General features: G+C 38.9%; 1 protein-coding gene across 1 annotated transcript; it reads right to left on the reverse strand.

The window, feature by feature from the left end:
- Nucleotides 1-1,065: 1,065 nt before the first annotated feature.
- On the reverse strand, nucleotides 1,066-25,636 carry ezra (ezrin a). Its single transcript, XM_049463627.1, has 13 exons — nucleotides 25,229-25,636; nucleotides 21,042-21,125; nucleotides 20,106-20,201; nucleotides 18,489-18,763; nucleotides 17,463-17,546; nucleotides 17,134-17,280; nucleotides 16,701-16,797; nucleotides 15,132-15,295; nucleotides 13,651-13,781; nucleotides 6,277-6,437; nucleotides 5,767-5,859; nucleotides 4,765-5,031; nucleotides 1,066-2,159 (listed from the first exon to the last, which is right to left on the reverse strand). The coding sequence occupies exons 1-13, from the start codon at nucleotides 25,238-25,240 to the stop codon at nucleotides 1,995-1,997; spliced, it is 1,776 nt and encodes a 591-aa protein (XP_049319584.1). The 5' UTR covers nucleotides 25,241-25,636; the 3' UTR covers nucleotides 1,066-1,994.
- Between the last annotated feature and the right edge of the window lie 178 nt (nucleotides 25,637-25,814).

A 25,814-nucleotide genomic window follows, 5' to 3' on the forward strand; every position in this document is an offset into this window, starting at 1 on the left:
CATATTCTGGTTTATTTAACACATGTTCTTCATAGTTTGGATGAATTTAGTATTAATCCACAAAGCAGAAAAATGTAAAATAATGAAAAAACACTGAATTTAAAGTGTGTCCAAACTTTTGACTGGTACTATATATATAAATATATATTATATTTATGTTATATTTGTGTGTTTGTGTGCACCCACACCACCACCAAACATTTCTATATCTATTAAATCTGTTTAAAAAGCTCTGGGCTGTTTAATAACTCATTAACCACATGTAAAAAGTGGATTTACATCACTGTGTTCATTAAAATATCTCCTCTTGGGAGTCTAGTATTATTTACAGTTTACGTGCATGACCTGTTCTGGTAAATAAATGCTTTATTATGTTAAATCAGGTAAGATGGGGATTGAATTGAATACATATATAGCTGGGGGTATCCAGCTAGGAGAAATCTTTAACCAAGCTTTGTTCTTCGAATTATCTCTATTGTGATTCCAATTTCTCTCTTCAAAACGGGAAATTATTTGTTATTTATAATGCATTATATATATTGTACTTTTACTTTTTGACCGTTGGCTTGTTTCACTGGCTTTTACTGAATGCAATTTTTTTTTTACCTTCTGTAAAGTTGCTTTTTTGCAGGTTTTTTAACACTAAACATTTCTTAGCATTTATGATTCTCTGCTTGAATGATATAATTGCCCCTGTCCTAATAGCTAAATTGCCTCTAAAAGGTCTTTTTTTTCCCAGAAACCCCACGCGTTGCACAGTTGCAGTGAACGCATCAATGTTGACTGAGCACATATTTAACTAGATATGGTTTCCAGGCATCCTAAGTTGTTGTCTAGCAACACAATTAGTGATCTGGTCCTTTAGCCCTTCAGTCAATAGCGGCGGCCCTTTGTATGCAAACGCACACAGGCTCCCATTTCATTATTATCTGCTTTTTATGTGGTTCACTGAACATCAGTGTACATGTCAGAGAAGATCTTCATCTTATAGCTGGAGGAAAAATAGACAAAGCAAGAAAGACCACTGTTTTCATATCCTGAAATAAAATGACATCTCTACAGACATCTGTTTTATCAGCGCCTGGATTGTGGTTCTTTATTTTCTAGAAAAGATATTCTTTTTTACTCCCTTTGTGTCACAATAATACATGTTCGGGGTAGTATAAAGGGTGTCTGAGTCTTCGCTGTAACTGTGATACTTTATGACATAAATTCAACATTAGGACAAATCCAGCAATTTAAAAATCATTCATATAGAATTCATAGACATTCTTGCTCCACGATTTATACATTCGCAGCATTTCATTAAGGCACTGATCAAAAAGATTGGAGAATCAAATCATCAAGAAAAACACCTGTCTCTCATTTTTTTGTTCCACTCTGCATCAACTTACAAGTGAAAATGAATATATGTGTGCATTCAGGATTGTGTACATTGAGCAACACTACTTAATTTATGACAGGGTGGTTATCTTATATGATCAAAATAGTGGCAGCAATTGGCACTAAACTAGAAAAAGAACAAAAACAAACAAAAAACATTGTTTTATAAGACTATGACACGATGGACATAAATATGGTCTTGGCCTAATGCAGGTGTTCAGCCAAGTCAATGTAGTGTTCTAATGTCGTAACACCACCCAGTGCCATAATAAGAGACTAAGAAGTAAAAACAGTCCTGTTTATGGTTAACATAAGCTATTTTCTATTCTGTAAAACTGAATTCTGGTGGATTGTAATGTTTGTGCCCTTCCTCTAACGGCTACCGCTATGCTCATCCACCTTAAACTGCTTTAGTTCACCCTTTTCCTCATATGGCAAAAAATCCAAGCCTGTCCAAATGGCCCAACAGAGATTAAATAACACAAGAAAGACTAGAAAAGAGGTGCTTGGATTCCTATTATAAAGTGAAACCATTTGCAATAATGTTACAGATGCACCCCAGAAGCTGGCAGGGTGTGGTTGCTGTGGTTGTTCAGAGATGTGATCAGTCTCTACAAGGCTTCAAACTCGTCTATCCTCTGCTTGGTGTTGCCCATGCGGATCTGGCGGAGGGTCTTGTACTTGTCCCTGCCGGCACGCATGTTCTCCATGTGCAGGATGTCATTCTGAGTCTTCTTGTCGTCATCCCTTGCGTCGGCCAGTTCGGAGCTCAGGGCCTGTGGCAGAATTTGACCAAGGTTATTTATGAAATAGATATAAATAAACAGGTTTACTTATATCCTGAGGGACTACAAACCAATCCGCCCCCGATATGCTCATGCTCCTAGAGATGATGGCAAAAGTGTGAGTTATGTAGGATGAGGTGGGACATAAAATTAAATATAATTCTCATGTGGCCAAGTAAAAGCATCCTCTGATTTCTTATAACAAATAAAGAAATCCTAAAAATCACTTAAAAATCTGAAAAGAAGAGCTGCATTTTAGCTTAGATATCAGATTTCTCAGTGCATGTAAATGCTTACTCTGAGTACTTTAGGGTTTCTCAGTCTGTACATGCACGGAAATGTCATTAACAGGCAGTTGTTCAAAAAACGCTACCTATCTCCATTGTTGTGTTCTATTAAGAGTGTATAAATCCAATTATTGCCTGACTCATGTAAACACAGACCCTTCTCATTATCTGATTACCCAACATGTTGATCAAATTAGTGACAAAACCTGATTTTCTGCAGTTTTTCAATTATTATATAAAAATAATATATATTATATATTGTTTAGAAGTGCAAAACTGTTTACCCAAAAATGTTTTTTTTTGTTTGTACACAAATACTGTATAACATCCCATCACATATAGGACAATTCTAAGCAAAAAGGGTCATATTCTATATATATTAGATGTGTAACAGTATATAACAATAAATTTGTTTCATAGAATGTTATATTATATATTACATTATTATACCATAAACCTCATACACTGTTGTTTCCACATTTACAAGAAATACCCAAAACAGAATTGCATAACAGCGAAACCAACAATACATAACAATACTGACTTATTATATTTGCAGTGCCAAATTTACATACATCCAACCCACTGTTGAAAGTCTTAATGGCATAAATGCTATGGCTACTACAGTACACTGTAGAGGTGATAGAGCTAGTGAGAGGCTGATTAGACCAAATTAGTGAGAAGTTGATTAGCTAGTTAAAATTCAGAATAAATGCATGCTATGGCACCTTTCAACTGTTAGCCTATAGCATACTAACAATATGCCATTCTAAGCTTAGCTCAAGCTAATTGGTATCTGACTATGGCAAGTGTATATAGCACACAGGAGCTAGAGACCTGCCTGCTTCTGTCAAATGTGCAAGGGTGTCTTTTTACCTGGGAAGGTTGGGTTTAAGCTTTAAGATTTTATTTATTATATAAATATTTTCCATAAGAATTTTTTCACCTATTGGCTTTTTTTCAGCAGTCCTGTAAAAATGTTGACCTATGCAAGAGTATATGTTTTAATTTTTCTGATATAAACAACAGGTGGCCTCGGGCAGGACCATATAACACTAGGTAGGACAAACTGTGTTTTGCACCACTGTCTGTTCAGAATATATAAAAAGATACCCAGCCTTTAGGCAACACTATTGTAAAACAAAGTATCAATACTGAAAAAAACAATAGTGAAACCATTTGGTGCCACATAGAACCATTTAAAAGGGTTTTTAACTACTCCTCTACAAAAGTGTTTCTTGCCATATAAAGAATTGCTTACCAAGCTCTTAACCATTTAAGTCATTCTGTAAAATTTTATATCAAATAAACATGATTTTTAAAAAGTAAAGACAATAATGTTCTGTAGGGCTGCACCTAACAATTATTTTAATTGATTAAGCTAATTATTATGTTTTCGATGAATCATTTCATCTAACAACTAATTTATCAATGTTTCTAAGGGGATTTTGTGTGTGCTCATTTTAAAAATAATTTATCTGTAAAAATTACAAGCGTTCTTAATATATTAACATTTGCTTTGATGATCATCTCTTAAAAATATATAATAAGCAGTTTATGCATTATGCTGCACTAAAATTGGAAGCCATTTTCTCACTCGACAGAAATATATGTCAGATAGCATATAATGAAACGTTATATTACCTTTATATTAATGGAACAGAATTGACTTTTAACGTGGAGTGATAAAGAATTTCTATACTGCTCATCTATAGCAGGTGTAGCTGCATCTAACTTTTTTTTTAGATCCATGCCTGTGTCCCAAATCATTACTCACTACATATTAATGCACACTTCTAATGGTGGTGCACTATTTTTAATAGACTATTTCCTGTGGTAAAGTGCCTTTTGGAACACAAGCCCTGTTTTTACTGGACTCGTTTACTGGTTTTCTGTCATATATGGTTTTAACATACATTCTATCCTTACCAATAAACACTAAAAATATCTTCACGCATAAAACTACAATATGAGATTTTTAATCTTATTGAACACTGTACTTGTAATGTGACAGCATAAAATAATAAAATCCGACCTTCTGAAATATTTAGTTTGAAACAGCTCATAGCACAACCTTTATGAATACTGCAAAAAAATACTAGTTTAAATAATAGTGAAGCCCACATGATATTGTTTACTGTCATTATGTTGTTTGATTTTTGCCAATTTATCTATTTTACAATGTTAGCAGCTTTCTGAGAAAGACAACCATGCCACCCAGATAAACAGCATTCACTGCAGTGTATTAAGACTAAGACCACTGCTCTCTATTGTGTGTATGTGTATGTGTCTATGTATATATATCTCACCAAGAGCTGTCTCTGCACACGCTCGTTTTTCTCAGCCTCTGTGAGACGCTCTTCCTCATTGCGGTTGTCCTGAATGGTCTCTACCAGGAGCTCAGCACTGTAGGTCCTCGAGTTTTCATCGTGGTCCTCCTGCTCAACCTCTGCCTCCTCCACATGAACGTCCTCCACCACAATCATGGCTGGAGCCGCTGCTGGAGGTGGAGGAGCGGTCATCACCAGCTGTAGCTCCTCACGAGTCTTCAGCAGGTCATCCTGCACCTCTCTAGCCTAAGACACAAGAAGAAATGAGACTGTGATTGTGCTTTATTTCTACTCTGCTTGCTAGCACTATATTTTTGTAGCTTTGTAAGTGAACACAATGGCAAGGAAGACACTCCAATGCATAAAGCACATGCTGGTTATTGTTCTCAATTTAAAATATATTATGGTAAGAGCCAGGTATATAACACATGCCTGCATATAGGAATGGGTGATATGGTGAAAATTTTATATTACGATACTTACGGTGCATTTCCCAGACAGGGATTAAGCCTATTTCTGTACACTATATTTCAGTGTAAAATCTATTTAAATATCCTGGTAGTCCAAGATCCTGCTTAAAGATGGCTAACCATATACTCTAATTCACTAACTGTACAGTAAGTTTGCACTTCATCTAATTAAACAAGACTAATTATGCTATGTATATATTATATTATGTATATCATGTATATTATGCTTTTAGTATGCTTTGTGTATATCCACAATTAGGCCTGTCACAATAATGATGCATTTTATTGTACAAAGGAACCTATTGTAAAATATATGGACATAACCTCAATCATTTTTGCTGAGCTTGATATTGCCTATTGTGTTTTTTTGTCAGCCAAAAAAATCTTAGTCCTAATATGTAAAAATGCATTGCTTAATAAAAGTGTGTAAATGTGTTATAATTCTACTATATTCTTATATATCAACAGCATAAATAAATATATGCACTACTACACCAGTGGTTCTGCTTACCCTGTTCTGCCATTCATTTGCCTCTTCTTCCTTCACTCTCTTGGCCTCCTCCAGCAGGGCGATCTTTGCCGTGTATTCAGCCAGTTCAGCAGCCTTTAGGCAAACAGAGGAAGCAAGACAAATGACCCTGAGTTCACATGAACAAGCCAGATCTCATTTAAGGTCCCAAGTCAGCCCAATGCTGAGAGACTGAGAGAGAGAGAGAGTGGTGAGAAAAAGTACCCTCTGAAACATAGAGCTTAAAAAGTTCTTGTTTTGGATGTACTGTTTATCTGACAGAAGATTGACAAGAAATTAAGGTTCTTTCATCTTTTTATTACTCAAACATCACACTTACGGAAAGTTCATTCTTCTAATGAATCCAAACAACTCTTGTAGGCACACTTGTTTCTGAGAGAGTAGTTTCTTATTTAATGTTTAGTGTATAGATTTGAGTAAAAGGGAAAACCCCTGTGTTAGTGTGTACCAGCTGGACTGTTTTGAGTTTGAGGGAAACCTCCCCATGCTCACCAGCTGCTCCTGGCTCTTGGCCTGGTCCTCAGCCTGCCTGGCCAGCTCCTCTTTAGCCAGAAGAGCTGCCTGTCTCTCAGCCTCCAGACGAGCGGCCTCCTCCTCCACCTTCCTCCTCTCCTCCTCCAGCCGTTTAGCCCTATCCAGCTGGTCCCGCAGGTCTGAACAATACACACAATCCACCAGCAGTAGGCAGCAGTTACTTCAGGATATTTCATTAACAAGGGAAGCCATTAAATATCAACAGAGAACACAATAGCTTAATAATGTTAGCCGGGAGACATTTTATGTATATAAAGAGACAGACCTGTCACAAAATAAATGTATTAAACTATAGTATTGTCATTTTAAGACCATTTTATTAACAGTGTATATTATTGTCATTTTAAGACCAAAATGGTCTTAAAATGACAATACTCTAGTTTAATACATTTAACAGTTTTATACACTGTTAATAAAATGGTCTTAAAATGGTCTTAAAATGATACTATAGTTTAATATATATATATATATATATATATATATATATATATATATATATATATATATATATACTATAGTTTAATATATATATATATATATATATATATATATATATATATATATATATATATATATATATATATATATATATATATATATACAGCTCTGGAAAAAAGAGACTTCAGTTTCTAAATCAGTTTCTCTTATTTTGCTATTTATAGGTATATGAAGAAAAAAAAATCCAAAACAAATAAAAGCTCATTCAGGTTAATGGACTCTTCTAGTCAAGTGAGCACAATGGGCAATATTGAGGTCAGCAAAAATGATTGAGGTTATGTACACAGGTTGTACAATAAGCCAATAACATAATTATTGTCTCAGACCTATAAAGAATTATGTGGGCTTACTAATATATTAATGTACAAATGTCACGTCTGGTGCTGTTAGCTCCTCTGTCCCTTCCACACCCAGCTCTAACGGAGGTTCTCAGGTTAACAACTACACTACCCAGAATGCACCACCCGCTGACATCACGCACTCACCTGATCACGTGACACCTCACCTGCTTCCACCAGGAAGCCCCGAATACTGATTACTGGCACTATAAAGGTGCACGCCAAACAGACTTCATCGCCGCGTATTGTAGGTTATCCTCATACAAAGCGTTACTTATCTCTTGTCTCAGTTACTTTGTGTATGACCTTGCTTTTGTTTACTCGACGCCGATTCTTGCCTCTGCCTTTGATATTGGATTGTTTGTGTATGACCTGGACTGTGCTTTCACTACTGCCTCTTGGATTACCTCTGATACTGGATTGCTTGTGTATGAACTCTGGACTGTCTCTCGTTTATGGTATGGTTTTGTCTTCATTGCTCTGTCTACTGGTGATCACCCTTGTTTTTGTATCGACCCTGATTTCATCTGTTTATTATCATAATAAACACATTTTGTTTTTATCAGTATCTGCGCTTGTCTGCTATTCTGTTCTGACCATGACAGAATACGCGGCCGAACTAAATCAGATAGCAGATACTGAGGCTATTAGATCTGGTTTAGCCAACCAGGGGAGGCTACTCGGTCAGCACCAGCAAACGCTCGCTGGTGTGACCCAAGCTGTTTCTGAGCTAGCCCGCCAGCAAACCACGCAGCAGCAACAACTAGCTGAGCTGCTAGCTCACCTCAGAGGCGTAACTGAGCCTAGCCCTAGCCCGTTAGCTGCCCCCAGTATGCCCAACGCTAACTCTTCTGTACCTGGATTTTCTGTCTCTAAACCGGAGTTGTTTGATGGGGATCCGGAAAAATGCAGCGGTTTTCTTTTACAATGCTCCGTGTTTTTCAGTAATTCACCGCCTACAACCGATAAAGCTAAGATCGGTTTCATTATCTCACGGCTTTCTGGTAAGGCACTCGAGTGGGCTACAGCTATTTGGGAAGACCTTTCTGGGGCTAGTTACACTGACTTTTTGGCTACTTTCCGCTCAGTTTTTGATCATTCGCGTTATGGACAGTCTAATGGAGAACTTTTGCTGGCTCTTAAGCAAGGTCAGAAGCCGGTGGCTTCCTACGCTCTGGAGTTTCGCACTCTCGCGGCTGGTAGTGGGTGGAATAACGCTGCGTTGATCAACGTGTTTAGATGCGGACTTAATCCAGATATACAGAGGGAATTAGCCTGCAGAGATGATTCCCTGACCCTGGATCAGCTCATTTCACTGTCGATCCGGTTGGATCAACTGCTCTCGCGCCGACCCAAGATCAGTCCTCGCACTCAACACACTTCTGTGTCTCTGCCCCGCGCTCCCACTCCAGAGAAAGCTGCGCTGCCTGCCCCAGAGCCCATGGATATCCAGAAAACCCGGCTAACTCCTGAGGAGCGGCAGCGACGAATCCAGCTTCGCCTATGCCTTTATTGTGGAGAGGCCGGGCATTTCAAGGCTGAGTGTGGTCTCCTGACCCGACCTGTGAAAGCTCCAGCCCTGGGACAGCGCGTGGAGTGCTCTCCACGCGCTAACGTGGTACGTAAGCACAACACAATCCTTCGCTCTAAATGTTTTTCTTTGACTGTAAATATTATGTTACCTACTGGTATGCTCTCTGTCCCAGCGCTTGTAGATTCCGGGTCGGAGGGGAACTTCATCAGCCAGGACCTAGTTAAGGAGCATGGAGTGCCCACCAGAGAACTTCTACGTCCATTAGCCATCCATGCTGTTGATGGAAAGACTGTCCGCTCCAAGCCGGTTACCCTGCAGACTCTGCCCATCACTCTACAAGCCAGCGCTCTTCATTTTGAGGAACTACCACTTTTCGTGCTTCCCTGCACCGAGCATCCAGTTATCCTGGGCATGCCATGGCTGAAGACTCACGATCCCACTGTCTCCTGGCGCGATGGGGATATCACGGTTTGGTCTGCTCATTGTCATAAACATTGTCTTGCTTTGGATAGTTTAATCATTCAGTCTACTTCAGTAGAGAGTCCTGACGTTTCTGATCAGATGGTTGTACCCGCTGAGTATTCAGATTTTTTGGAAGTATTTAGCAAAGATAACGCTACTAAATTGCCTCCGCATCGTCCCTATGACTGTGCTATTGACTTAGTGGAGGGTGCCACCTTACCCAAAACTAGAGTCTACCCCCTTACGCTCGATGAGGAAAAGGCTATGCGTGATTATGTTAATGAAGCTTTGGCGCAAGGTTTCATTCGGCCGTCAAAGTCCCCCGTCGGTTCTGGATTCTTCTTTGTTAAGAAAAAGGACGGGGGACTGAGACCATGTATTGATTATAGAGGTTTGAACGCCATTACGAGAAAATTTGCTTACCCATTGCCCCTCATTCCATGTGCCCTTGAGCAACTGCGTACAGCTACCTATTTCACTAAACTCGATTTGCGCAGTGCTTACAATTTGATCCGCATTAGGGAGGGGGACGAGTGGAAAACCGCGTTTACCACTACTAATGGTCACTACGAGTACCTAGTCATGAGTTATGGTCTCGCTAATGCCCCCGCAGTATTTCAGTCGTTTATGAACGACGTATTTAGAGATATGATTGGCAAGTATGTGACACTTTTTATTGACGACATTTTGATCTATTCCTCAGACCTAGATTCCCACGTGCAGCACGTGCGCTCTGTTCTCCAGAGGCTTTTAGAGAACAACCTTTATGCGAAAGCCGAGAAGTGCGAGTTCCACCTTCAAAGAGTCGCATTTCTCGGCTATGTCATCAGCTCCCAGGGAGTTCTTATGGATGACTCTAAAGTAGATGCCGTAACTAGCTGGCCTGTTCCCCAGTCTATCAAAGATCTTCAGCGTTTCTTAGGATTCGCAAACTTTTACAGACGTTTCATACGTAATTTTAGTAGCATAGCTGCCCCCCTTACGGCGCTCACTAAAAATGCCACCAAAATTCTGAAGTGGTCCCCTGAAGCTGACCAAGCTTTTAAGAAATTAAAAGCCGCCTTTGTCTCTGCTCCCATCCTGACGCATCCTAATCCAGATTTACCTTTTGTTGTAGAGGTCGATGCTTCTAATACCGGCGTCGGAGCAGTTCTCTCCCAACGCAGCGGTTCACCGCCTAAGCTTCATCCCGTAGCTTTTTTCTCAAAGAAAATGTCGCCTGCGGAGCGTAATTATGGGATTGGGGATAGAGAGCTGCTGGCTGTCAAATTAGCTCTTGAGGAGTGGCGTCACTGGCTGGAAGGTGCTGCACATCCATTCACCGTTCTAACTGATCACAAGAACTTAGAGTATCTCCGTACAGCTAAACGTTTAAACCCCCGTCAAGCTCGTTGGTCATTGTTTTTCTCACGTTTCAACTTCTCAATCTCGTTTCGTCCAGGCAACCGTAATACTAAAGCTGATGCCTTATCCCGTGTTTTCAGTTCCCCAGATGACACATGCCACGTTTCTGAACCCGAACACATTCTGCCACCCACAGTTAAAGTAGCTGCCATTAGATGGGAACTAGATGATCTTATCCAGCGGAGTCTGGTTAACACACGACCTCCGGAGGGTTGCCCTCCTCACAAGACTTATGTACCTGAACAATTTCGTGATCAACTTATTGGCTGGGCACATGCTGCTCTTACTTCCGGTCATCCAGGCGTTACACGTACATTGCAACTCATCTCAGCTCGGTATTGGTGGGAAACCATGCGAGCTGATGTTCAAACGTTCGTAGTTTCATGTTCTGTCTGCGCACAATGCAAAACACCAAAAACCCTTCCAGCCGGTAAGCTATGTCCTCTGCCTGTGCCTGAACGTCCATGGTCACATATTGCTGTAGACTTTGTTACTGATTTGCCTGAATCTGAAGGTTACACAACTGTCCTTACTGTTGTAGACAGATTTTCTAGGGGAGTTAAGTTTATCCCTTTTCCTGCACTTCCTACTGCTCTTCAGACCGCCCAAGCTATATACACACACATTTTCAGACATTATGGGGTTCCGGAGGACATTTTGTCAGACAGAGGTCCTCAATTTACTTCTCGGGTATGGAAATCATTTTTTGAACATTTGGGTGTACACGTAAGTCTCACTTCTGGGTTTCACCCCACTAGTAATGGTCAGTGTGAGAGAGTCAACCAAGAGTTAGGAAAGTTTCTAAGGTTATATTGTTTCAAGCATGCGTCTGAGTGGTCACAATATCTAATTTGGGCTGAAATAGCCCAAAACTCCTTAACTAACTCCACGTCTGGTCTCACTCCCTTTCAGTGCATTCTGGGTTATCAGCCTCCGTTAGCTCCGTGGACAGCGTCGTCCACTGAGATTCCCGCTGTTGACGATTGGATGAAGCGGAGTGAGCAGGTGTGGGAGGAGACGCATCAGCAGATCTCGGAGGTCTTACGGAAATATAAGGAGCAGTCCGACAGACACCGTGGCACCACCCCCCAATACCAACCCGGAGACAGGGTGTGGTTGTCGACCCGGGACTTGAGGTTTGAGGGGGCCTGTAGGAAACTGCTGCCTAAGTATATTGGCCCATTTAAGGTGTTGTCTCAGGTTAACGAGGTGACTTAAAAGATTGAGTTGCCAGCTCAGTACAGGGTGCATAACTCTTTCCATGTTTCTCTGCTCAAGCCTCTTGTCCCAGGTCCGCTTGCTGAGGGTGTTCCAGATGACGTGCCGCCCGCGGCAGTGGAGGGGGAGGATTCATCTACCTATGCGGTTCGAGAGGTGTTGGATTCACGCAGGCGTGGCGGTGTGCTCCAGTACCTCATAGACTGGGAGGGTTACGGCCCTGAGGAGCGTTGCTGGGTTGCCGCCGGTGACGTGCTGGATCCTGCTCTACTGGCCGAATTTCATGCCCGTCACCCTGGTAAGCCTGCTCCTAGACCCCGTGGGCGTCCCAAGCGCTCACTCTCTTCTTCGGCTCCGGTGCGTAGGGGTTCCCAGTCTCGCAACCCCCGCCTGCCCGTCACCTCTGAGGCTACGCCTGGTCCTCCCGCCGGTACTCCCTGCCCGTCGGGTGGACGTCGTCGTGGTCGTCCCCGTTCCGGCTCCGTTCCGACTCCCTTGGGGGGAGGTACTGTCACGTCTGGTGCTGTTAGCTCCTCTGTCCCTTCCACACCCAGCTCTAACGGAGGTTCTCAGGTTAACAACTACACTACCCAGAATGCACCACCCGCTGACATCACGCACTCACCTGATCACGTGACACCTCACCTGCTTCCACCAGGAAGCCCCGAATACTGATTACTGGCACTATAAAGGTGCACGCCAAACAGACTTCATCGCCGCGTATTGTAGGTTATCCTCATACAAAGCGTTACTTATCTCTTGTCTCAGTTACTTTGTGTATGACCTTGCTTTTGTTTACTCGACGCCGATTCTTGCCTCTGCCTTTGATATTGGATTGTTTGTGTATGACCTGGACTGTGCTTTCACTACTGCCTCTTGGATTACCTCTGATACTGGATTGCTTGTGTATGAACTCTGGACTGTCTCTCGTTTATGGTATGGTTTTGTCTTCATTGCTCTGTCTACTGGTGATCACCCTTGTTTTTGTATCGACCCTGATTTCATCTGTTTATTATCATAATAAACACATTTTGTTTTTATCAGTATCTGCGCTTGTCTGCTATTCTGTTCTGACCATGACAACAAAATCCAATTTTCAAACAAAATTTCCACAGAGAACAAACAGAAAACTTTAAAATTTTAAGTTTAATTAATGTGTAATTTACTGAAAATAAAAAAAACATTGGGTGCAATTGTGAAAGTGTCCTTTTCACAATTCTATTTTTGCATAGAAAAAATCTTCTTCCAGTAGAGGATGCATATTAATGTTCACTTGTATATTTTTGTTTATTTTTGTTCATTTTAATATTGTTTTTTTCTTTCAGCTGATATTTCAGGATCATGTGACCTATGGAGTTTATGTACTATATCCTTATCAATCTGATTTTAGTGGCTCAAAATGTCAATCTAGGGTGGTCAGACTGAACTTCAGTATCTGTAAACTAATATCAACAGTGTGCAGATATAAGTTTATTCTCCTTTGATGAATAATTTACTGAAAAATCTCCTTTTCTTTACTTTACACGTAGTTTTGATGAATTTGTTAGTTTGATTAATTGGTATATCTTTGATGACTGAGGATTGTTTATTTATTTTGCAATAGAGAGTCTATGTCACTAAGATTTAAAGAGACACTCATTAATCCATTATTAATTACATAAGCATTATAATAAAAGAAGCAAACATGGTAACTGGTAAATCAGCTATATCTGGGGTAATAGAAAACTTGTGTAAATTAGATTCCATTTGTTAAGTTCTTTCATGACTGCCTTAATTTGTAAATTACCCTTTTATTGACAAAAAACAGCAGCCTTTCTGACAGATGTTTAATAAAATTAGCGATAAGTAATTTAATAAGGGATTTAAGGAAATCTGTACCTCTCTCTGCTTTTCTGGCCTGCTCCTCGAACTGAGAAAGCCTCATTAACATCTCTCTCTTCTCTCTCTCCATCTCTTCCTTTTCTCTCTCAATGGTTTCCCTCCTCTTCTTCTCATTTTCCAGCTGAGCCCTGAATAATGCAAAATCGTTAGCATTAATCAAACATTATCATAAGAGCATCATTTATATACAGTGACGAGCATTAAAAGTGATGAACTATATAATTAACACATGCGTAACACAATAAGTGCACTCAGTGATGGCTGGAAGCGCTGGCCCACAACCAAAAGCGGTTTAGCACAACAATATTGTTCCATACACAAAGACCAAAACAACACATCCCACTGTCTCAGGCAGCAAGGGCCAGCGCTGTGCTGCACTGTGTTTTGGTTGTGCACTTTGCTGCTGACCTAAATGCCGTACAGTGTTGAAGGAAGCTGAGTAAATTTTATTTACATCTAAAATCAACAAGTGTTTGCAAACAAATAAAAGGTAAATGTTCCTACATTGTTCTTGCATTTTTTGTTGTTTCCATAAGATCATCTTATTTCACGTATTTGTGGTGTTTACATACATCATCGCTGTCTGACCAAACCCTTTAAATCTCCAAAATATTACCCTCACATGTTTTAGATAAGAGGACAAAACTTTTTTAGCATAACATTTTAAAACAGTAAAGAAGAGGCAAAAATGAAGATTCAAGGTTTTTATCAGATCTATTATCTGTCATAATCACTTGCCAATTTCTCTTTATTTTAGAATTAAACATAGTGGTTTAATTACTGCACCTTTAATACTATGAGTAACACTCTACTCTGCACTGGGAAATACATTTAAAAAATTGTTCATTTAAAATGTCTATTTCTGAACTCTCTTTTGGCCTTTGTACTGAATCTTACTCTGTACAGTGTTAAGAAACTAGATCAAATGTTTATTTAAAACAAAATTAGCTTTGCAAAATAAGTGACTATTATTATATGCAATTTAAAAATGTTATACTAAATATGAATTAACAACAACAGACCAACAGCCAGACCTAAAACTACTGTAAGATTTACATCTGTGTTTTTGAAAAGAGGGCTTTTAATTATGGACTTTGTATTATACTGTTTATACATGTAAAAAAAAAATAAAGAGGGAAATCCATTTTTACATAAATGTGATTTAGAAATGTTAAAATAATTACTAAATAACAAACAAATTGATGAAACATTTAGACAATCACAAAGGCCATTTATATGTAATTTATAATTATTAAAAAAATAAAGTGCGGGACATTTTGATGACTATTACTGTTTTTAAATAAGTGTAGTATTTAATAAGCACTTTTAAGAATCTGCCACTACTAATGCATTTTGTCTACATGTAAAAATATGATAATAATGTATCATAAAAAATGTCTTTTAATACTGTCATACAATATTTTTACGGTATCGACCAAACATAAATAAAAATACAAAAATAAGACAAATGGGCAGACCTCTCCATCTGCCTCTGGTGTTTCTCCTCCCTGGCCTGGGCCTTCATCTGCTGCACTTCAATGGAGTCAGGCTTCCTGCGCTGCATGTACAGTTCATGGTTGCCCATGCACAGCTGTAGAATGCGCTTGTTAATGCGCAGACGGGGAGCGTAGAACACAAAGTCCTGGAAGGAAGAGAGAAGGAGGAAACAGAGGACAGAGATTTACATGTGTTTCGAATGATGAGGGAAACAGTGAGCCCTGTTTTAGTTAACAGCAAAGCAGTCTAGACAAAAGCTACTGTTGAGATAAATCTGGGATGGCAAATTGAAATTGCTCTGAGCTAATCCAGACACGGCTGTATAGTCAGGCAATGTCTGTAATAACTGAAGTCAGTCATTGTATCTTGGGGCTAAACAATGACATAACACTGTGATTCTGGCAGGCCACTGGAGGACAGCCATGTCTGATTTGTACTAGAGTATAAGACACCCGTGTACACAGCATCTCTCTTTAAACAGATTGACAACTTTTTTAACTTTGATGAAGGACTAAATTTGTAAAAAAAAAAAAAAAAAGTACTACAAAAGCCCTTCATTAACATACCTGACTGAACTGACTCAAACCTCATGTTCTGCCTTAATGTGACACAGAGCAGGTTTTTTCAGTACAGTGTGGACACGTTGAATCAGATTTTTCTAATTATTGATTTGAGTCACTTTCATACATTGACATACAACAAGAAAATGAACCGTCAGCTCAGATTTCATGTGTCTTTTTGCCTGTACACATACACTTCGTGCTGTCGTCATCACGCAGCCACAGTGGTGTGTCGAATTCTGCCTCTCTACCAGAATCTGACTCACTCAGCATACATTCAAAAGATTACACTCATATTTCTTTCATAACAAACAACAGAATATCACTAAATGCACAACATCAGCAGTGCAGCAAAAAACTAATGCAAAGGCAACAGGCATAAACGTACCAATGTGTGCATTTTAGAGTTGTTAATATCACAGACAGATTCAGTTTACTTAATTATATATATATGTGAACCATCAAAAACTCAACTTAATGATGCTATTAAAGTGAAAGTATCTAAAGGTACTTTGAGTCATGTGATAAAAGAGCCATTTTTGGCTCCACAAAGATTAGTTTTTTGTGCAAGAGATGTGGGTGGAAAGAACATTTCAAAGGTTAGATGAAGTAAATGTCAAGAATCTTTATCCATTTTAAAGTTTTTCACACTTACATCCTTTTACTTACTTCTAAGTTCTTTATAGAACATAATTTCTATTGGCCTGTTAATCTGGAAATGTTCACATACTCTAAATGCCAAGTTATGTTTTCAAATGTGTTAAAAAAAACACTTACATGGCACAACAACACGGATAAGCACTTTGTTGTTGGTGAAAAGAAAGGTGTGGCTTTTTTATGATAAAAATGACTTATAATTAAATAAGTGAGTCACATTACTATTCATAGAAACCAGTTAAGTTTGAATCAGTCAAATTAAATGTGTTGTGTTTCTCAGCTTGTTAAGAAAAACTCACTGACTCAACACGTATAGGAATTCATTTTACTCACAGGAGCCTTCTTGTCAATGGGTTTGATGACAAACTTCTTGTCATTGAAAGAAATGTTCCTGATTTCACTCCACGGGAATCCAATCTTTGGTGTCAGTCTATGGAACAGAAAAAAAGATGAAAATTGAAGCTGAATTGACCATTTCTGCGTTCCTTACATGAATTGCAGGTATAGTGGGTACATCAGGCCTTAGGTGCAATGAACTCTCAATAACAAGAGCCATATTTACTCACCTCACAGACCTACAGAGCTTGGCTGACTGTAGTTAACTCCAGGGGTCAGGAACCAAATAGGCATTCACCCTTTGCTGGCACACTGACCCTAATAACTGCTCTGCACTAATATCCTAAACCCAGCAGCTGCTGATGACCAGCAACTGAGTGTTTTTTGTTTTACACAGCTAACCAAGAACACATGAAAGCTGAATGCTTACTTGTCATCTTTTTCATAGATATTAAGTCCGAGAGCATCCACGCCCAGCCACAGCTCTGTTCCTTTCTTGTTCTTGATGTCAAAGTAGTTCACGCCGTACATCTCCAGATCCTGCGCGATCTTTAAGTACTCCAGCATAGCATCTTCCCTGAGGACCAAAAATAAACGTGTATCTTGATTTCCAATTTATCATGACCAAAATTACTTATACGTAATGGCTTGAAATTCATTATCATAAACTGAAGTTAAAAATATCAGAAATATTTTGTTCTGGCAGATATATTGGAATATATGTATCCTTTATGAAGCAAGTGCATGTGTAATACTTACTTAAGCATGCCTCTGTGTTCCTCATGCCAAACCTGGATCCTCTCCTCCCACTGTTCTTTGGAGAGTTTGTGTTGATCAAGTACTCTGTGGACAAAAGATTTCAAGCCATCATAATGATATCTAATCTAAAACTTCTAAAGCATTTCCACCAACACTTCTTTCATGACTGCAAAAGCACAAAATGAATAGCACAACTAACTTCATCAAACACTGTCATATCAAACTGGTTTAACACAGATTTTTTTTTCCCCATTATTTGATCACTAACATGCCCAAAGTCCTGGGACAGCATTATGCAAAGAAATCATGAAATTGTACCATACAGGTGGGTTTGAAAACACCCATATATGTATATAATAAGTTGTGAGGTGTTTTATGGCAAGTGAGGTTGGACACTGGTCCCCATGCTCATGGCAAGGCAGCATGAACTATCAGAGTTTGTGGGTCATTTTAGTTTCACAGTTGTGTATGCATTTAATATATTCTTTAATCCACAGTTTCACATGAATATGTGAAATACATGTATCAAAAGCATTACTACGCACAGTGGACAGCACAGTGGAGTGTAATGATTGTGACTGGCAGCATCAAACTACAATTTTCCATGCAAACAGATAAGCAACTCTGTCAAAAACCACATCCACAGTCAATGCAGAAGGCCCTGCACACATATCCCACATGTCAATGCGATTCTTTAGCTTTTATTGTATTGTAGATTGCAAAAGGCATGTCCGTCCCATAATATTTGGCATGTCAGTGTACATTTTGTAAATGTTTTGTGGTAAATGGTCTATAGAACTCTTCCAAAACAATTTCAAATGAAATCATGTTTATTTAGTTGCTGTACATTTTTTTCCATTCATACATAATATTTATAATACGGTAGACAAAAGTAAGCTGTAATACAGTAGTTACTGCTGAATAATAATTCTTAAGATTAGAATCTAAAAGCCTGCAGATTAAGCGATTAAGAGGCTCAAATGTAAATGAAACCTGGTAAATTACCCCACTTCTAAACTCACTTACCTCTGGGGCAGCAGCCGTTCAGCCGTGAGATAGCCAGCCTTGTGGTTCTCCCTGGAGAAGTCTCCAAATTTGGCCTGCACCGAGTATGAGGCCAGCAGGACGGCTGTTTCTGGGGGGCAGTAGATATTGTCGCTCAAGATGCCGTCCTTCACCTGCAGGAAGAAGAGTTTGCGGGTGATGTCCTGGATCAGCTCCTCAGCCACATCCTCGGGGAAGTACTTAGCCCGGAACATAAACTGCAGGGGGTTCTCACGCTTCACGTCCTGAGATAAAACCTGGGTCAACATCAAAGACAGCATTAAGGTGACACACGATAGGCAAGTGGGATTTTATGCAGGTGCAACTGGACACAGTGTAATAGTTAACTGTCACAGATTACGTAACACAGTAGAGCACAGTAGATGGATTAGGATGTAATGCTTGTGCCTGTAGTTGTGCTTATACTTGCAGGGCTGGTTTTCTGGGCACACACTAAGGGTAGCTCTAGATGACAATGGTTTTCAATGGAGTCTAACCACTGACATTGTAATTTAGTTAGACTAGGCTCTATTTGTGTCCGGGAAACCAGCCAGAGCCAGAATAGGTCACTAATCAACTCACACAATCACGTGGCCTGAGATTTGAATGGATGGGAGCAGGATATGACAGTGTTTCAGCATGTAAGGACACCTTTTCTTTAGTATGGTGCTCTTTTTAATCCAGTCCCTTTCAGAACTGTAACATATTAGTTCCAAAAATATAAACATCTGTATGACGTTTTAAAACTTTAATGAACCATGTTTTTAATAGTTTGAGTGTGAAAACACTTGAAATTGGTAAAGAGTAGGGCTGTACAAATAATACTATTTTTAACATTTTCGTGCTATTCATTTTAACAATAAACACATCGAAAGAAATGCATAAACACCTTGAATTGCAAAAATCTAAATCTAAAGATCTGTGGAAAGCTGAGGAAGGCTGTGCTGAAGTAACAAAAATAGGCTGGAGGCAGAGCGAGGTAGAGCTAGGAAGACGTCTACAGTGAACCCACACAACAAACTATTTTATAACCTGGGAAAAATAAGTGCAGTTAAATCAAGTGGCAAAAAATCTTTATGAAGCTAAAATTAATTTCACCACTTTTTACATCGATATTGGGATATCTAATAGCGTTATTACACATTGTCCATGTCATACACCCCTAGTTAAGAAATATTCCATAAAGTTAAAGTTCTTTTTATTTTTATTTATTTATTTAGAACATTTAAAAATATTTTTTTATTATTTAATTTTAGAATATTCTTAATAATTAACAAAAAAATCTTCATTCCTCTATCAAAGGGAACAATTGCATTATATTGTTTTTTTATATTTTCATTACACTAGTGGCATAAATTGGTCTTAAATTGACAATAATATAATTTAGCGCTAATATTTTTAAACAAAAAAATTGTGACAGGCCTTCTCATATATCTCTATTACACACATAGATATTTATGGAACTAAAGTTAGGTATTCGATAGGATTGTTTAAAGAACCATTTAAGGCACCTGTGTTTTTAACAGTATACATATAACATGCAAAGGAGCACCTGCAACATGATTCTTTGCCTACAGGACAAAAACTGTAAATATGTACCTTTTTCTCCAGTTTCAACCAGGTGAGATATCCTTTGTTGTCCATATACTGCAGCCCAAAGTACCACACCTCACGCAAGCCCACTGTCTTGACCACCTGAGGCACAAACACTGTATGTTGAACCACACTGTGTTGACACAATGACAAACATGTAGAAAATAATTCTTCCATTTTATTCATTTCAGCTCTAGTTATTGTGTTAAGTGTAATGGGTGGGGCAGGCCTAAAGTTGAAGGACCAGTGATCATAAAGAATAAAAATAGGAGTGGTGTTAGTCGTTGAGTAATATCTGGAAGGGTGTTCTCTTCTACTTGTCTATGAATCGATTCAGATCTAATCAATGTAGTCTAAGAACTACTCATCAACAGACCATCAGTGCTATCAGCCATGGAACCACCCCCGACCCACCCTTCATAACTTCTTTCCACATCTTATCAGTTACACCTACAGCACCTACAATGGAATGACCAAACTGGAGTCCCCCACCTGTACAAGAGCTGCTGTATATCATGAGACGTTTCATGTCATAAACCTGACGTTTTAACCCGGTTGCTCGGAGTTACTGGGCTGGACAACATTGGTGAAATGATTTACACCCAGAAACTGCCCCTTGGCACATGTCAAGCGGTTGCTGACAATATGTAACTGTGTGCTGTTCCGCCTGGGGATTCCACTTCTGTCACAATTTTCTTCACTGTTTCATGAGGAAGTGGCTTTTAAGCCTGAAATTCAACCACCTTCACTGTACTGCACTGTCCACTCTATTCATAAAGCAGTTTGGATCGCAAATCGTTTGGGTGGAAGGTGCAAGTTGTGCGTGATGCTCTCAGAGAGGTGGCCATTCCTCACATGCCTTTCCACTTAAATCACTGAGGCTGTGAAAATCTGTCCACATCACTAGTCATGATACAGGCCGCAGAACCAGCTGAGGCTTACCTGCTCGAAGAGCTGCTTGCCTGTTGTGACTGACTGGATTGCGAATTCCAGCTCCGCGTCCATTGTGGTGACGCGGACATTGACCTGAGGAGAGCAAACTCATTAAAAACAAGAAGATCCAGTTGCTGTCAAGTCAAAAACAACCAGATTTTAATATATTTATACATTACTTGAGCACAAAATCTGCATTTCACATTGTATAAACAAATTTATGTAAACTTGATCAAAAGAAATGCTTCAAAATGACTTCTTATTACACTGACATTCAATAAAAGTTAAAAAAGGTAAAAAGGAATTTCCAGTAAAGCCACCCGATTTGAAGATACACAGTGGTGTATGTAGGCACAATGTAGGCTATTACGAATTTTAGAAATTTACATGATTTCTGTAAACAAGGTGAGATAGTATTCAGTCAGCTAACACAGATGTAAGATAAGAATGAAAGACATATTTAAAATCAACGCTTTATGAGACACTGCCTTATGTGTTTCTAGGAAGAAATACTGTAGTCATCTCAATGTGGCCATTATTAAAATAATAAGCAAACCATAACTGAACTCGACTGTGAGCTGTGACCTTTGTTGCACAACTAGGCCTCTGCTTACAAAACCATGTAACATAAAAACTGGAAGACCTGGACACCTAGGGAACTTTCGCTTTTTATGAGGATGTTGAGTAATGACTTCTCATTTGATTATATCATGTGATTTAGAATATCTAAAACAGCTGAAAGGCTGACTAAGACTACAACCTTACAGAAGTGAAGAACTATATAAGCAATATTAGCAAATCTCACTAATATGTAGCAAAACAAGTGTATGGGCTGTAAAGCACACAAGCTGTTCACGGCACAGCAGGAACAAATTTTTAATTTTTAGGAGCTTAAAAATTCATGCCCGTAGTAGTGGCTTGTAAAAAGCTGACACTCTAACTTGGGTTGCACAAGGGTTCAAAGGGGTTTATCTTTACAGCACTGGAGTTCATAAAGAGGTTGTGTAACTTTGACAATGGTTTTGAAGCTCTGTCAAGGTTCACTGGGCTGTTATAAAAGTCTTAAACAGCATATTTCTATGTCAAATCTACATCAGAGCCACAAGGCTGCATACTTGTATAGTAACCCTGTAATTATGTTCTTTATAATAATTAAATAGTATGGTATACATTTTTGTCTGTAGACTTTAACTTACAGTACAGGGCAAACGTTTGGACACACCTTCTCATGCAATGTGTTTTCTTTATTTTCATGACTATTTACATTGTAGATTCTCACTGAAGGCATCAAAATTATGAATAAACACATGTGGAGTTTTATGTACTTAACAAAAAATGGCCTGGCCTCCACAGTCACCGGACCTGAACCCAATCGCAATTGTTTGGGGTGAGCTGGACCGCAGAGTGAAGGCAAAGAGCCAACAAGTGCTAAACACCTCTGGGAACTCCTTCAAGACTGTTGGAAAAGCATTTCAGGTGACCACCTCTTGAAGGTCATTGAGAGAATGCCAAGAGTGTGCAAAGCAGTAATCAGAGCAAAGGGGGGCTATTTTGAAGAAACTAGAATATAAAAGATTTTTTTAGTTATTTCACCTTTTTTTGTTATGTACATAACTCCACATGTGTTCATTCATAGTTTTGATGCCTTCAGTGAGAATCTACAATGTAAATAGTCATGAAAATAAAGAAAACACATTGAAAAAGACATGTGTGAGGTGAGAGAGGTGTGTCCAAACTTTTGGCCTGTACTGTATTTTGTATAGATTAGATTCGTATTAGGTCTTATCATATTGTATGTTAGTGGGGCACATTTTTTTGTTATAATTTTAAATGCCTTTTTGTTGTGCACATGACAATGAAACTCTTGAATCTTCAACATAACCTACAAATATGTGCACAAAAATAATATTGTCAGTTTATAATATCAGTGTCAGCATGGCAGATATAATCTCTAATCTTCAAAGCTTTTCCTGATTTCTCTGATTTACTCCTACTATGAACGCTCATTGTGAGTGGCACTGTTTAATCCAGTTGTCAGCATCTCCCTGAGCAACCGTGAACTATTTATCAGAGCTGAGAAGTTTATCAGGCCAGAAGAATGGCCTAGTCTACGTCAGAAGTCAGTATGACTGCTATGAGGTGGCTTTCTCCTTCTCCTCCAGCGCTGAGACTGCTTTTTCTTTTTTTTCCCACAAGGCACAAGTCACTGTGTACACACTACTCGGCTCAAATCATTTCCACAGCATGTTTGCTCCTAACACAGGGACTTTTGTTCCCCGTTCGTGATTGTGCTTTGGGTGATAGAGTATCTTTGGAATCCGAAACCTAAAGCTCTCCAGCTCAATAGTATAGGCTCCAAACAGGCCGGGAAGGAATTTTAACAGTGTTCACTTGCTGGTTTTAGAAGTGGGAAAGAGGCATTGTAAGTTTTAACAACTTAACAACAATAGTTGCCAAGTAAAATGAAAATGACAGCGTTGCTGTAATTTGACCTATAAAGGAATACAACTTTATTCATTCAAAATAAAAGTATAAAACTTGCATATGTACTCTAAATATGTAAGATATACCTAGAACACTTCTAACATCTACCTCCTCCTCTTTCTACCTCTATCACAATATTATTAATGATTTTTATGTCCTCTATTGTTTATGTACCTAATCATTCGTAAGTCGCTCTGGATAAAAGTGTCCGCTAAATAAAATGAAATGTCGTAAACATAGTAAAATCATGGCAACATGAGGATTACCACAGTTTTGTTGAATTCTGTGGCATGTCTTTTGAAGGTTAAGAACAATGGTAATATGACATCACACCCTGATATCAACTCTGTGTGCTGCAGAGAATCAGCAGCAGTTAGCTAATCTTTTACCTTCCTGCATTCATCCCTTTTTGAATATGGAACCACGACCTCAACTCATCATTGTCTATGAGTAGTTAATGTGTAAATCTACAGTACTTAGTAATCTTAGTCAGCCATGTTTAACACAAATCCCAGCAGTAAAAAGAGTGAAAGAGTGTTTTTATAAGTCAAACTAAGCACAGCTAAGCTCAGGTGAGAAATGACAGTTGAAATGGCCTGTGACACTTGTGACTAGGTGTAGTCAGTGTGACTTTAACATTGCTGAAAGACAACAGCCATAAAACTCCTGTTTATCTCGCTTTATTACAAGCAGGGCTCATTAACAATATGTCACATAAAACCTCCTCTCTCTGTGGAATACAGCACAATAGTAAATAAGTACGTACGGCGGTATTTTAGCTAGCTAATTTGGAACAGTACTGAATTGTGTTTGAACAACGGCGTGTCAAACGACATTAAGCAAAAAAAGTGTAAACCTGTCAACCAGGTAAGTCATGTATGAAGCATTTTTTTTGTGATGTCACAGGTGGTGGTGGATTCCAGCTGGGTTTGACACAGGAAGAGGATTTATGATGGAAAATGATGGATTAAAATAACCAAAAGACTATATATTTGTGAAAATAAAGTATACCTAAAAGCATTAAAAGTATGTTTAAATTAGGTAAAGAACACTAAAAGTGCATTTTCATTAAATATACCTTCTCTGTATTTCCATAAAAAATGTTAAGTCATGCTTTAAATTATACGCTGTGTTGATAGAAAAAAATATATATAGTGGCATTAAATACTGCTAAAAGTACACTTTAGTGTACTCAAAAGCGCAATTAAAGGTTTTTATGTTGTGTTCAAATATAGCTTAATTACAGCTGAAATATACTTAAGTTGTTAAGTGCATGTTAAGTTGTTATACATACTAAATTGTACATTTAGTACATTAAGTACATATTTTAATTTTAAAACGTGTGTACTTTACCATGTTAAGTATACTTTAAATAAATATTCGTAATACACTTATCTTTTACAAGGGTAAAGCTTAATAAGTAAAGACTGTGTAGGCTACACAGTTTATTCTGAGGGGTTATTATAATAAAAATAATGATTATTATCATTATTCTTATTATTATAAGCTCAGGTGTGTTAATAATCCACAAAAATGGACTCAGGTTAGACTTAGCTTGGCTTTATAGTTGGTAAACTAGGTTAACTAACACGACTCACCTTCAGGTTCATTTCCTTCCGTCATTAATTCTCAATCCTCAATCTTTTCAAAGCGAAACGAGAGGGTGGACTAAATAAAAATAAGAATATATAGGACAATAGAAACAAACTTACTGGCTTGGGCATGGTGTCTCCTCTGGTGTGTTCTCGAGTGTTGAAATAAAAAAAAAACTTTAAAAAGGAGAGAGAGTAGTCGAAGTGAATGAGCTTTTCGGATTCCTCTCTTTACCCTTCCAGCTCAGGAAAGCCGAGTGAATAATCTGCGCATGTAAGGCTCAGTTGGTTGGAGGCTCATTTCTGACTCATTGTCAATAGATGGTGTCAGAGCCTCGCCCCGATAATGGCTACGATAAAGCCGCAGCGTTTTCAAGTTAAAGAGTGCCAGGTCTCCACTTAACACGCAGTTTACCTGGCTCAGCTCCTTCAGGAGGGCGACCTTTGTTCAGTCCCGGTGAGTGTGTGTGTGTGTGTTAGAGAGCCCTTTGACAGAGCAAGCTCCAACCTCCAATCTCTCTCTCAGAAAAAAAAGAGAGAGAGAGAGAGATAGAAAGAGAGAGAGAGAGAAAGAGAGAGAGCCCGGTGTCAACAACGGCAGCGACAGTCCCTGTAGCTGCTAATGGGCGGAGTCCAGCAACAAGTGCAGCAGCAGCGCAGTGAAACTGGAAAGGTAACTTAGTTCCTGCTGTTGGTGTTCTAGTAA

The sequence above is a fragment of the Astyanax mexicanus genome, chromosome 14 (genome assembly GCF_023375975.1).
Source record: "Astyanax mexicanus isolate ESR-SI-001 chromosome 14, AstMex3_surface, whole genome shotgun sequence".
Taxonomy (NCBI): Eukaryota; Metazoa; Chordata; class Actinopteri; order Characiformes; family Acestrorhamphidae; genus Astyanax; species Astyanax mexicanus.